The 14,807-nt window shown below is 45.1% G+C and overlaps 1 protein-coding gene across 5 annotated transcripts in view; it reads left to right on the top strand.

The window, feature by feature from the left end:
* The window catches only part of PPARD (peroxisome proliferator activated receptor delta), a 74,754-nt gene that overhangs the window by 49,031 nt on the left and 10,916 nt on the right, over nucleotides 1-14,807 (top strand). For all 5 annotated transcript variants that reach the window (XR_008306081.1, XR_008306082.1, XM_053245202.1 and 2 more), the window contains 4 exons: nucleotides 2,737-2,976; nucleotides 12,404-12,552; nucleotides 13,685-13,823; nucleotides 14,391-14,593. Coding sequence is in view for 3 of the 5 variants with exons in the window: in XM_053245202.1 (XP_053101177.1) it covers nucleotides 2,841-2,976; nucleotides 12,404-12,552; nucleotides 13,685-13,823; nucleotides 14,391-14,593 (627 nt within the window). In the remaining 2 variants the exon portion in view is untranslated. The remainder of the gene's footprint in view (nucleotides 1-2,736; nucleotides 2,977-12,403; nucleotides 12,553-13,684; nucleotides 13,824-14,390; nucleotides 14,594-14,807) is intronic.

Here is a 14,807-nt window from a genome sequence, read left to right as displayed (position 1 = left end):
TGCTTTGCATGCAAAAGATCGCAGGTTGCATCTGTGATCTCTCCAGGCAGGACTTGGAAGAACCTCTTGTTTGAGATACTGGAGAGCCACAACCAGTTAGCACAGACAGTACTGAGCTAGGTAGAATAATAATCTGACTTGCAGAATCCTCAAAATATAGACTTGGAAGAAGCCTGCGGGGCGGGGCGGGGCGGGGTGGAGCCACCATTGGGCAAATGGGTTCAAAGAACCCGGGGTGTGCCCAATCAGGGACCACGCCTTGTGGCCCTGACGCCCCCCCCCCCCCACATCTGACGTCATGCAGGGGTGCTGGTGTAGCTCCCAAGTGGGGGCCATGTGGCCCCTGTTCGGGACTTAAATGGCTACTCCTGGCTGCACTGTGAATGCAGCACCAGCCCCTGTCTAGCTCCCAAAGGGGCCGCGTGGTCCCTTCGGGAGTTAAATGGCCGGCGCTGCGAATGCAGTGCCAGCCAGACTCCAACTCCCAAACGGAGCCACACTGAGCCCCTCTGCTCAGTGCAGGAAACTGCTACAGTATCTCTGAACACCTTTCCACCCCACCCCTGCCGAGCTAGCTTCTTCCATTCTATTAAGTGATGGGAATAAACTAGCGCATTGCCGGCACTGGATCCACACTAGAGGGCATCTGGTGCTAAGAGAAGTGTGTGTTGGGAAAAAGTCTGTCCACATTAGAGACAATCAAAATTCTGACTAGCATAAAATCTCTTGAGAGACTTACAGATACGAAATGCTATAGGTTGTGGTAATAGTTTAACTTGATTTTGTCCCAGTCTTACTTCCTGGATTCTTTGGCCTTTTGGAAGAAGGGAGGAGGGGAAAGATAGACATTGAAGACAGCCCTGAGACCACTCTTGTTACCTCCACAACATTGCTTGACATAGAAGGAAATTTGGTGCTGCTTCCAGCTCCATAAATGGCTGTTTGATAGGCTAAAGGTTTTATAGTATAAATTCTAAACAAATTATAATGTTTATAATGCTTAAAGTATGGAAATCAAGTCACTCCTGGATGAATTAGACAACAAATCTTAGGTTGGAACTACATTATACATGTAGTTCTGGGTTCCTTTTTTGGACTTTAGGTTCTTTTTCTTTTTCTTTTTTTAATGCAATACAAGTGCTGAGGTTGCAGTTTGAAGTCTGGGGTGGGGCAGAGATGTGTGTGGTTCAGCAGAATACTGCCTGAGGGGAAAGAAGCCCCTCTTCTCCCTCCCAGTTTGATCTTCCATTTCAAACTACAGCCTCAGCAGCTGCAGTGTTTCAAAACTCATTAGCTTCGTGAAAAAGAAACCTATCTTTGACGGTCAAATCACACAGTATATACACATAAGCAGCTTCCTGGGCAATTCGTCACATGGGTAAAGTGAACTGGGTGCTCAAAGATATGAACAGGGACTGGAAACAGTGCCTCTGATTATGGGAATAGTTGCTGGCCATCTTTATGATTGCTTGTTTCATATGTTCTTTTTCCATGCAAGCAATTTCTAAGGAAAGTCAAAAACTCTTCATATGATCGTAGCAAACTCTGTGTGAATTGGTCATAAGAGCGAAAGTGACCATGGTGCAGTAAGAATCTTTAAAATGCTCATCACCTTCTGTAGACAGACATACAGCCAGACTGGTGTAAGATTAGCAGCAGGTGATAACCTTTCTCCCTCTGCTCAGGGGATCCTTTTGCATTTTATGTGGAGGAAGGTTTTTGCAAATAGTGTCTGGTGCCTGTTGACTGTTCAGAGGTTAAAGAGGATCTCCTAATGGCGAGCTGATAGAACAACTTTATCTTGCACAACTTTCTGTCACTCCCCTTTGAACTACCCTACTGATCTATTACTGCAGGGGTAAAGGTAAAGTGTGCTGTTGAGTTGGTGTCGACTCCTGGCTACCACAGAATCCTGTGGCTGTTTTTGGTAGAATACTGGAGGGGTTTACCATTGCCATCTCCTGCACAGTATGAGATGATGCCTTTCAGCATCTTCCTATATTGCTGCTGCCTGATATAGGTGCTTCCCATAGTCTGGGGAACATACCAGCGGGGATTCGAACTGACAACTTCTGGCTCGCTGGTCATGTCATTTCCCCACTGCGCCATTAAATGGCTAATGCAGGGGTAAATAAAGGTAAAGTGTGCTGTCGAGTCAGTGTCAACTCCTGGCGCTCACAGAGCCCTGTGGTTTTCTTTGGTAGAATGCAGGAGGGGTTTGCCATTGCCTCCTTTTGCGCAGTATGAGATGATGCCTTTCAGCATCTTCCTATATTGCTGCTGCCTGATATAGGTGTTTCCCATAGTCTGGGAAACATACCAGTGGGGATTCGAACCAGCAACCTTCTGCTTGTTAGTCAAGCATTTCCCCGCTGCATCACTTAAGGTGACAGTGCAGGGGTAGACAACCTTAAATTGTGGCTGAGGATGATGGGAATTATAGACCAGCAGCTGGAGAGCCTTAGGTTAGTCACCTCTGCATTAATGCTTTTGCTCCTTCCTCAGTCTGGGTGACACCTATCTTTGCCACAGCATCCCCCGTCCCTAAACCCATCTATTGCATTTCAGGTGGTTTTTCTCAGATTGCATAGAGTGCAGAGTTTAGGGTTTACGTGACACAGACTATACCAAACTGTACAGTCGACTTGGCCATGTGGTACTGACCATCACACAGGCTCTTTTGATTACTGAAGGCCTTTAATGTTTCCTTTCTTCTTCTTCTTCTTCCTCTTGAAGGCTAGCAGGAACAGCCTGATAGGGGCCCTTTTCCAGACTGACGTGGATGATGCCAGAGCTATGACAGGGGCTGCAGTCTTGGCACTGAAGGGTGGTGATCAGTTATGGAACAGCCAAAGGAGGAAGTACTTGAAGTCTGGAAAAAGGAGGAGGAAGAGGAAGAGGCATTGACAGCAGTAGGTGGAGTCACAGACCCAAATGAAGGACCAGATAATTCAGCACCTTCTATCAGCTATACAGGTAGGTTGCAGAGGGAGTAAGGGGAGATATCTCAAGACATGTTATAAGAAACAATGGGTTGGCTTTTATAGGGAGAACAATATTTTCAAGTAGATTTGTCATCAAGAGGATGGTATTTATCTTACTCTATGAACTGAATCTGGCAAAATCTTATCTGCCCTTCATACAGATGCCCCACCCTGGACCCTGTTGTCTAGAGGCTCTTATTTGTCTTAGCTGCCACCTTTGATACTCTCCCTGGCTCTGGCTTGGACTTCCACAATTGTTCTCTCTTGTCTCTTTTTCTGCCTCTGACTGCTACTTCATTGTCTCTTTTGGTGATTATTTCTTAATCTCTCCTGCTCCCTGTAGATGTCTTGCAGGCTCAGGTCTTGGCCTTTTACTTTTCTTTGTGCTCTCAATTGTACTCTTTATTTCCACTGTTACCTTTTTAAAAGGTGTCTCTTAAATTCATTATTCCCATCTTCCTCTTCCTACCTCTTTTCATTTTCTGCTGAATGCCATATCAGACTGTCTCAGTCACAATCTCCTGAATGTCCTGCTGAACTCTCCAGTTAGACCCGATGAAAATGGAATCATTCCAGCCAACTCTTCACTTCTTCTAAGCTTCCCTTTCACTCGCAGGCCATTGAGTGATATTAAATCCATCCTTCGGGTCCCACAACAAGCTATGGTCATCCTGCTGCTGCTTTCTCATATTAATGACATTGTTCAAGTACTTGACTTCTAGATATTAAAACTGTCCATGGTTTTATGAATATCTGTTGAATTAAGCTGCCTATTTATGCTAAACATTTACATCATTAAAACCGTAGTCTGTGTATTGAAAAGTGTTGGGAAATCCATATGAAAAAATTAGTTTTGAATTGAGGTTATGGCTGCATTCACATAATCCTCTAAACCAGAGGTGTCAAACTGTGGCCCTCCACCTGTTGTTGACCTACAATTCCCATCATCCCCAGTCAGGAGCCAGGGATGATGGGAGTTGTAGGCCAACAACAGCTGGAGAGTTACAGTTTGACACCCCTGCTCTAAACTGTGGTTTGAGGGATTGGTAACAAGAAGCAGTGAGTCCTGATCTCTTTCACTTGCTCCTCATCTTTCGCTTTTCTTACATCCAAATGCAGCAAACTGAAAGGCATATTCGGACATTACTTTGTATGGGCATTTAAGTGTACAAGGGTGTGTTTGTTTTGTTTTCATGAATTCATTAAGTACATGCATTCATTAAGTGAACCGGTGTACAGACCTTCTCAGATGTATGGTACAGATAGAAAGGATACTACTGCACCTGTGTTGAACATAACTAGTGAATGACTGTACATGTGTACAAATCTGCACATGTGTACACTGAATACAGATTGTACATGCATTGAATATAATGTGTGAAGAGGGCTGTAGTTTGCTTGCAAATCAGAATCCCAGAAAGTAACCCTATCTAGACATGTTGTATGAGTGTACAGATGGCTGTACATGTTTTCATATGAATGTCTGCACCTGTGTTGATTTTAAAAGTGAGTTTGCATACAGGCCCCTCAAATAGATAGGAAATGTACTGCTGTCTTCAGTATATAACATGTGAATAACTGTACCTGTGTATGTTGTACATTTATTTATTTATTATTATTTATTATTAAAACTTTTATACCGCCCTTCCAAAAGGCTCAGGGCGGTTTACATTAAAACACCATTAAAATCAGTTAATAATTAAAACAAAAAATTATAAAGCATAAAACAATGATTAACAATTAAAAACATCATCTGTACATTTGTTGTACAGATTTTCAGCATAATGTCTGATTAGGGCTTGTTTGATCCTGGTTTGCAAGCAAACTCTACTTTGCTGCAATTGGATACATCATGTGGATTGGTGCTAGCTAGAAGTGGAAGCTTATAATCTTCTCCCCTCATGGACGGGGGAAGAGATGGGGAGAGTCTGAGGCTTTCCACAGATCATTCCTAATAATCTAAAGTGTGGTTTGGAGGATCTATCTGAATATGGCCTGTGTTTTGTAATATCTAGCCACACTGCCTGTTGGACTGTACTGGAATTTGAGAGAGAAGTAGGCAATGCCTACTGAACAAATATAATAGTTATTCTGTGTTGGAAAAATATTGTAATTTCTTTTGGAAGGCAAATATTAATCATATGCAGTAGCTAAATTTGCTTCTACTGCTGGAAACGTGAGGTCTCAAACTACAGGTGAAACTCGGAAAATTAGAATATCGTGCAAAAGTCCATTAATTTCAGTAATGCAAATTGAAAGGTGAAACTGATATGTGAGACAGACGCATTACATGCAAAGCGAGATAAGTCAAGCCTTAATTTGTTATAATTGTGATGATCATGGCGTACAGCTCATGAAAACCCCAAATCCACAATCTCAGAAAATTAGAATATTACATGGAACCAATAACACAAGGATTGAAGAATAGAACAATATCGGACCTCTGAAAAGTATAAGCATGCATATGTATTCAGTACTTGGTTTGGGCCCCTTTTGCAGCAATTACTGCCTCAATGCGGCGTGGCATGGATGCTATCAGCCTGTGGCACTGATGAGGTATTATGGAAGACCAGGATGCTTCATTAGCGGCCTTCAGCAATTCTGCATTGTTTGGTCTCATGTCTCTCATCCTTCTCTTGGCAATGCCCCATAGATTCCCTATGGGGTCAGGTCAGGCGAGATTGCTGGCCAATCAAGCACAGTACACTGTATACTTTTCAGAGGTCCGATATTGTTCTATTCTTCAATCCTTGTCTTCTTGGTTCCATGTAATATTCTAATTTTCTGAGATTGTGGATTTGGGGTTTTCATGAGCTGTACGCCATGATCATCACAATTATAACAAATTAAGGCTTGACTTATCTCGCTTTGCATGTAATGCGTCTGTCTCATATATCAGTTTCACCTTTTAATTTGCATTACTGAAATTAATGGACTTTTGCACGATATTCTAATTTTCCGAGTTTCACCTGTATATCTAGAATATGTATTGTTGTTAGAAATGTTAGGTCACTATAATATCCTTTTGATTTGTCTGCATTATGGCTCCACAATAAAGATCTTGATTTACTATATTCCTTAATATGTTACTTCCTCCTTAACTTGTCCAAGATTTATCGTTTCCTCTACTGCTACTGATAAAACCTTGTTCATACTCTTCTAGTAATTCCAGATGATCAGCAACGGGTCACTCCTATATTCTCAGCAGTCAGACAGGTTTCCAGACAGCAGACTGAGAGCCAGAAGTAATTTTTGCCATAGAAAACTGCCCGTCACTGAATGATCAGGCTCCCTAATATAGTTGGTATGATCCTAGCTCTAAAAGTTTCACAGTTCATGACCCCATGCACTCAGGCATTGGACAGTCATCCCTCACCAACCACGAGGGTTATGTTCCCACAAAACCCTGCGTTGGCAAATTGGTGAGGCATTGAAACCAATGGAAAATGGGCTTAGGGGAACCGCAACAGCAAAATCACCTAAAGATCAAGGGGAAATGCTAAAAATAAATAAATCACCAAAACTCTCTAAATATCAACAGAATCAGCAAGAGTCACTAAGAGGAATAAGCAGATTGAGCCCCTTGAAAATTCCTAAACTCCTCCAAACCACTCAAATGCACTTCAAAATCACCAGGAGTCAGCAAGGGTCACTGGGAATCAGCAAAAGTTACCAAGAGTCACCAAGAGAAATGAGCAGATTAAGCCCCTTGAAAATTCCTAGAACACCCCCCCAAAACACACACACACACACACACACTCTCTCTCTCTCAAATGCACTTTAAAATCACCAGGAGTCAGCAAGGGTCACCAAGCTGAATGAGCAGATTGAGCCCCTTGAAAATTTCTGACACACACACCCCAAAACCCCCCCACTCATATGCACTTTAAAATCTCAAGAAATCTTAATGGGGAGCTTTTCCTACCTGACAGCCATGCAGATGGTCAGGATGCTGAGGAGGAGGAGGGGTAGGAGGGATGTGTTGGGTTGCAGTCAGGGGAAAGGGAGCTGTGGGAGGGGTGTGGTGGCTCAGGGGGGATTTTCAAGGGGAAGAGGGGGTACCAGCACCCTTCTCTGATGATACACCCTCTGTTGCAGGCAGCTCACAGCTGCTCCCCAAAGTGACAGGCCACACTCTCTTGAAAAAGCTCAGGAGGGTTGGCTGTGCCATCTTCTTCCTGAGATCATTTTGGATCTCTGCGTGGGGCCGAATCAGGTCATTCAGTCCCTGCCTGAACGTCAGGCTGCACTGCATAAAGGGGTCCAAGTCCACTGCCTCATCTGCCAGCTCTGAGGCATGTTTGAGGAACCTGTTGATCTTTTCACGTGTCAGCTTTGCTGTGGCCCTGCATTCGTCGTCTTCTTCTTCTTCACCAGCTTCTTCCTGATCACTGGAGGATTTGATCAGGGCCTCCAGGTTTTGCTCTGTGAGCTCCTCAGAGTGTGACTCCAGGAGCCCAGCAACTTCATCTGGCTGGATGTCCTCAAGGTCCTCACCACCAAGTCGTCTGGCAGAAGCCACTATCCTACCAACCTCTTCCTCCGCAGCTGGCACAGGAGTGTTGCCTCTCACAGCCTCCTTCCACAGCTTCCTCCAACAGGCATTCAGGGTGCTGCTCCTGAACTCATCCATCACCTCCTTGATGATGATTGAGGCATGGGCAATATAGCCCTTCCAGGCTTCCTTCAGGGTCACGTCGGGGTCACCATCCATCAGGTCAGCGATGTGTTCGACGTTCCGCCTGGTGTAGTAGCTCTTGAAAGCCTGGATGATGCTGGATGAGTGATGTGGTGTTTGGAGGCATGAACACCACTTCCACATTGGAGTGGGCAAGCAGCAGGTCTGGAGAATGCCCTGGGGCATTGTCCAATAGTAGTATCGCCTTGAAAGCCAGGTTATTCTCTCTTAGGTAGCATTCCACCTCCTGCACAAAGCAGTCGTTAAACCAAGACATGAAGATGGTGCGTGTTACCCAGGCCTTCGTGTTCACCCTTCAGAACACAGGGAGCTGGTTCATCTTCTTCCCCTTCAGTGCCTGTGGATTCAGGTACCGGTAGACCAGCATGGACTTGACCATCAGACCACCTGAGGCATTGGTGCAAAACAGAAGGGTGAACCTGTCCTTTGCACCCTTGAATCCTGGAGTCCTTCTCTCCTCCTTGGCAATGAAGGTGTGGCTAAGCATCCTCTTCCAAAAGAGTCCAGTCTCGTCCTGATTGAAGACCTGGTTGGGCACATAGCTCTTCTCTTCAATCAGTCTCTTCAACTCAGCAGGAAAAGCAGCTGCAGCCTCCTGGTTTGCAGAGGTAATCTGCGGATAAAATCTCGCCGATTCGGGCCGAACTGGATTCCACAGTTACTGCAGAGTCTACTGTGGAGGTGTCTAGCAACTCCTCTTATGGGCTTAGATTAGATCATTTTCAGTTTGTGGCTCCTGGGGAAGTGCTTTGGACTGTGCACCCTACAACCTTTTCTTTTGTCCGTTGTCCAATTTGGCTTATCTATCTGGTAATAATATTATCAGAGAGGGTCTGGTAAATATTATAAACTAGCTGACCTGGGCACAGAGCATCTGCGCCTCTAGTTGTCCCTCGTTCTCTGCAGGCACAGAGAGGCTTCTTTCGGCCCCAGTGTGGACCAACTTGATATTTGGCCAGCAGGCAGGCCAGAGAGGGAGGCTGGGCCACCCTCTCCACAACCTTCTTGGCCGTTCTCGCCCGCCCCTGGGTGCCACATTTGGCCACTTTCCTCTCGCCTGCCCCCCCCCAGCCGCTGCTTTCTTCCGCTTTCTTTTCACTGCCCCCCCCACCGGCCACCACTTTCCTCTCACCCTCCCCCCAGCTGCTGCTTTCCTCTTGCCCTCCCTACCCGTTGGCTGCTGCTCAGCCATTCTTCTGGCTAGCAGTTTCTTTCCCCCACCCACCCGTCCCCATTGCTATCCAGCAGCTGTTTGCAAACTCTCATGAGAGCTGCCACTCATGGGATTAGCCATGGGTACACCTTGGAGAAATAAATAGATAAATAAGCACGCACACATGCTTCTCTGAGGGAGGGCAGGATGCCTCCTTGTCTTGAGGCTATTATTAGACCACTTTTGAATAAACCCGCGTTGTATCCCTCAGAGTTAGCTAATTACAGACCTGTTTCCATTCTTCCATGGTTGGGCAAGGTGATTGAGCGGCTGGTGGCCTCTCAGCTCCAATCAGTTTTGGATGATGCATATTATCTAGATCAATTTCAAACTGGCTTCCGTATGGGCTATGGGATTGAAACTGCCATGGTTGGCCTGATGGATGATCTCCAATTGGCTATTGACAGAGGGAGTGTGACTCTGCTGATCCTTTTAGTTCTCTCTGCGGCTTTCGATACCATCGACCATGGTATCCTTCTGCCTAAGGGAGGTGGGATTGGGTGGCACTGTTATACAGTGGTTCCGTTCCTACCTCTCTGGTAGATTCCAGGAGGTGTAGCTTGGAGACTGCTGTTCTGCAAAGCAAGAACTAAAGTGTGGAGTTCCACAAGGCTCCATACTGTCTCCAATGCTTCTTAACATATAGATGAAATTGCTGGGAGAGATTATCAGGAGGTTTGGTGCTGGTTGTTATCAGTATGCTGATGACACCCAGATCTATTTCTCCATGTCATTCTAATCGGGAAATGGCATATCTTCTCTAAATGCCTGCTTGGAGTGGTAATGGCCTGGATGGGGAATAACATTCTGAAGTTGAATCCAAATAAGATGGAGGTACTGACTGTGTGGGGTCGGAACCCGAGAGATGGTTTAAATCTGCCTGTTCTGGATGGGGTTACACTCCCGCTGAAAGATCAGGTACGTAGCTTGGGAGGGCTCCTGGACCCAAAGTTCTCCCTGGTTTCTCAGCTTGAGGCAGTGGCCAGGAGCACTTTTTATCAGCTTCAGCTGATACAACAGCTATGCCCATTTCTGGAGGTAAATGACCTTAAAACAGTGGTGCATATGCTGGTAACCTCCAGGCTTGACTACTGTAATGCACTCTACGTAGGGTGGCCTTTGTACATAGTCCAGAACCTAAAATTGGTACAGAATGCAGCAGCCAGATTGGTCCCTGGGACAATATGAAGGGACCACATAACACCAGTTTTAAGGGAACTGCACTGGCTGCCGAAATGTTTCTGGGTGAAATACAAAGTGCTGGTTATTCTCTATAAAGCACATCCACACAGACACACACAGAGTACAAAACAATTCTAAAACTTTTTTTTTAAGTCAGTTTTAAAAATCAAAATTTTAAAACCATCAAAATTTCAAAGGCCTGAGTGAACAAAAAGGTCTTTACCTGGTGTCTAAAAGAACAAAGTGATGAAGCCAGGCAAACCTCACTGGGCAGGCTATTCCATAAATGAGGTGCAACCACCGGAAAGGTCCTCTCCCTAGTAGCCACCTGCCTCACCTCGTTTGGCAGGGGCACTCAGAGCAGGGCCTCCGAAGAAAATTTTTAGGTCTGGGACGGGACATAGTTGGCAAGGCGCTCGCTCACGCAACCCCGTCCCATGCCATTTACGGCTTTAAAGGTTAAAACCAGCACTTTGAATTGGTCCTGGGAACTGACTAGGAGCCAGTGCCACTGACAGCACTGGTGTAGTATGATCAAAAGAGGTCATGACTTTAGGCTGTGTACAGATATAATATTATGTGGTGGTTGGGGCTGCTCCAAAAACACATTTGCTGTATTCTGTTCAATCAAGCAATTTTCTCTCCAGGGTGGAACTTGGGAGAAACTGTTTCAGTTATTCTGCAGCACAAATAAGCTATGCATGCCATAAGCGTGCTGTGCACAGCACTGATGGGCGGGAACCTGTGGCATCACAAGCTTGTTTTCTTCCCCTCCCTCGAGCAGTTCTGCAGATCTTTTTACACTGATGGTGCTCTTAAAGAACTAAAAAGATAATGAATGAACATGTAAATTAATAAACATGTCTGGTGCTTTAAATTTTTTTAAAAATGCACAGTGACCCAAAACGCAAAGAAGAGGCAAGATTAACAACTGAGTCAGCATTCAGATAGCTGATATGTATGTTATTGACACTGCAAAGGCAAGAAGGCAGCAAAGCTTATCCCATAGGAGAAAAATCCACTGCAACTCTGGTTTTAATGTTACAGTTCTACACAGGCTGAAGCTAGTATGGCACTACATTAGCACTTGCTAGTCCCACATTAGGGAAACATGGGGGCACACTTTGAAATAATATTGTAGAATATTTCAGTATCCTGATTCAACAGGTGCTGATAAGAATGTTCAAGTACTAATGTACCCAAGATAAAAATGCAATTTACATTACTTAAGCTAAGGATTCAAATCTCTCTCCTACAGACTTGTTGCACATCCAGATGTGTGCACTAGAGCAGTGGTCTGTAGTCTTTCAAAGAGGAGCCATTTTTGTTCTACCAAAATATTTTGCGAGCTGCATCACACACGCACACACAGACAGAATCACAATGTATATATACATACACACAAACACAACTAATCCATAATTATGACTGATTTAAGAGGGAGGGGTAAAAATACATGGGGACTCAAATGCAGCTTTCATTTACCAAAACAGCTTAATAATTATATACATGTTTGTCATATTAACAAAGAGCCACATGTAAGTACTCAGAGTACAGGTTTCCTGTGCTAGACTGTAAGAAAAGCTGCCTTCATCTGAAATAACAGGTGTTGGGTTGCTTTCAGGCTTTATGCCATAGGCTTTGCCCATGAGCTGCACTTTAGAGGATGGTACTACCTACATGCAATTACGTTGGCTCATTTTAATCTTTTTGTAAATGAATTCAATGGGAGTCAAGTCCACAAAATATTTCATGGATCAGCTAAAAAAGAAAAAGTGATTTAGTCTGATTAGTGGATGAAAAAGAAAGTAAAAGCCCCCCCCCAGTAGGTCTAACTCCTACACTTAAAGGAGATGTCAGCTTGAATGCAATGACAAAAAATTCCATTCTGAATAGCAATACTCTTGGCCACTTAAACTTTCTGTACCATTTGATGGTTCTAATGCAATAGCGCTGCAAGATCATCTGAACGTGGAGGTTGAAATGAATTAGTCCTTGTCTGTCCTGACCAAGAACAAAACAGGGAAACCACAGGCAATGAACTTGCTCGGTCTGTTGTGTCAAGGTTAAATTCAGTGATGCAAGCTGAAGACAGCAGTTCTTCCTTTCCTGAACTGAGCAGGAGACTGGATTAGAAGACCTCCAAGGCCCCTTCCGGCTCTAGAAATCAGTGATTCTAAAACCCAGTAGATGAAGTGCCGGCTATTTGACTGTGTCTGGGAAATGCAAAAGGATACTGAGGAATTACTAGATAGTTGCTATGTGCCTAGCTGTAGGCTGCTGCAATATAGAAATGTAATGCATTTCCATTTTATTTCCCTGTAGATCTTTCCCAGAGTTCTCCTTCTCTATCAGACCAATTCCAGATGGGCTGTGATGAGGCAACCTCAGGAAGTCTGAATGTGGAGTGCAGGGTCTGTGGTGACAAGGCATCAGGGTTCCACTATGGAGTGCATGCATGCGAGGGTTGCAAGGTATGCAGTGTGCAGCAGACAAACTCTGCGTATTTTGAAGGTTACTGGAGGAATTAGGCTCACTGACTGAGTGAGCGAGCAAGTAGGCTAAAAGTTCAAATACCTGTGTGATTCCTTTATTGCATGAAGACCTCTACTCTGCCAGGGCGGAGCAGGAACCCCACTCTGAGGCCTTGTGGTCTTTAGGTGCTGTGTTCAGAGGTCATGATCTCCTCTTGAAATGGGTAGGTAGTAAGACTCCTAAACTGCACAGAGCGGCATGGCATTTGGAATTTAGTTGAACCTGAGTTTTGCTGGATGTCCTGCAACCTCATTTTCCACCTGTGCGTGGTGGTGCCACTAGGAAAAAAGGGGGGGGGGGCACAAAAGGAGCCAAGTGCATTTATGGGTGGTTGAGCTGTGTCCCACATATTAGATTTCTGAAACAGAAAGGGGGGGTGGGCTGTGCAGGGGCAAGCCTCTTGTGGGGGAGGGTGCTTGCCCCTTTTTCTCTGGAGCCACCCTTACCAGTGCAGCTTCTGTATTCTTCTTCACTCTCGCAGTTCTCAGTTGAATGTCTAATCTCACTGTGAACCTAGAGAGCGTTTTTATAGGTTATTCTTGGCCAACATCTGCCACAGGGTGTTAGTGAACATATTCTGTCCCAGTTTTTTGTTCGTAGCAGTAATAAAATTCCATCCCCCACTGCAAATGCTGAAGGAGCTAGATACTGTACTCAGTCAGAAAGATGCCAGTATTCCTCAAGGCCAAAACAGAACGCGCCAAGGAGAGGCAGCAGGGATATTGGAAGGCTGGAATTTGTTTACTTGTGTCCGCCTGCTGGCCATCTTTGATATTACAAGACCTTGCTGTCTTGCCTGGTTTTCTGTTCTAGGGCAAACATGTTTTGGCTTCTCTCCTCCCTTTCACATATTTTTCTCTGTGTGCCTTCCTCCCACCCTCATGAGAGACGAAGTGGCCTCTTGTTCTAAAGCCTCTTTGCTTGTTGCCGAAAGTGTTTCTCTGTCCCACTATTTAGCAATAACGCTTGGCACTTTTGCTGGATGTGAAAAGATCCCCCCCATTATCACAATAAGCCCCATTACTGTTTGTTTCAACCTTCTGCCTCAGTGCTGTGCTCCTTCACCAACAGGGCTTCTTTCGTCGAACAATCCGTATGAAGTTAGAGTATGAGAAGTGTGAGCGGAGCTGCAAGATCCAGAAAAAGAACCGGAACAAGTGCCAGTATTGCCGCTTTCAGAAATGCCTCACCCTAGGCATGTCACACAATGGTGAGGCTTCCCTCCGGGGAATGGGGAGGGTGGGTAGTGCTAGAAAGGGACACTGTGGCAACATATTCACCAAGAACCAGAGACTTTTTGGATGACTGCCATGGGATGTTGGGAAAGTGGTTGAATTCAAATTGCTCAGCAGTTCCTGAGAAACGGCCTTTTACCAATATATCCCAGGCGTCCCGAAATATTCATCTGTTCTGGAAAGCCTGTACACTGCTTGTCTTTTCCAGAGCAGAAGTAAAATCGGTATTGTTGTGGGGAGCACTTGTTCTCTGTAAGTAGGCTGTCCTGTCTCTGTGCTTCAAGGGAAACCAAGCACTGTTGCAATGTGTCACGTACATGATATCCCACACTTTAGTTTACCATTCCAAACTGGCGTGGTTCATCTGTAGACCTTCATTTCTCAGCCACTGTTTTCCTGGCTGGTGTAAGAAGGTTCTATATTAAAGTATGATGTTTCTTATTTACATAGTCCTTTAACAGACCTAAAACAGTTACTGATGGTAACAAAGGAAGTATCTGATAACCACCTGAATATTATCTGCCGTTTTGGTTATTCTGCAGCCATACGTTTTGGCCGTATGCCAGAAGCTGAGAAAAGGAAGCTTGTGGCAGGACTGTCAGCAAGTGAAATCAGCAGCCAGAACCAGCAGGTGGCTGACCTGAAATTCTTTTCCAAGCACATCTACAATGCCTACCTGAAAAATTTCAATATGACCAAAAAGAAAGCACGAGGCATCTTAACAGGGAAAGCCAGCAGCACCCCGGTGAGTGCCTCAGTCCTGGGGGGGGGGGGTAAAAAGATGGAGTGGAGCCTGCCAAGCCTGTTTCGGGTAGTCCAGGAGATGCCACAGCCACAACAGACATGCCCACGTCCAAGTGTCTTAATCAGTAATTTTTTCTCACTCACTAGAGAAGCTTAGCATTTGGTTGCATGGCTTGAGTGACATCCCCAGAAGGTGTGAAAAGGTTGCCTAGAGA

The sequence above is a fragment of the Hemicordylus capensis genome, chromosome 4, assembly GCF_027244095.1.
Source record: "Hemicordylus capensis ecotype Gifberg chromosome 4, rHemCap1.1.pri, whole genome shotgun sequence".
NCBI lineage: Eukaryota > Metazoa > Chordata > Lepidosauria > Squamata > Cordylidae > Hemicordylus > Hemicordylus capensis.
This window is presented reverse-complemented; position numbering and strand designations above follow the sequence as displayed.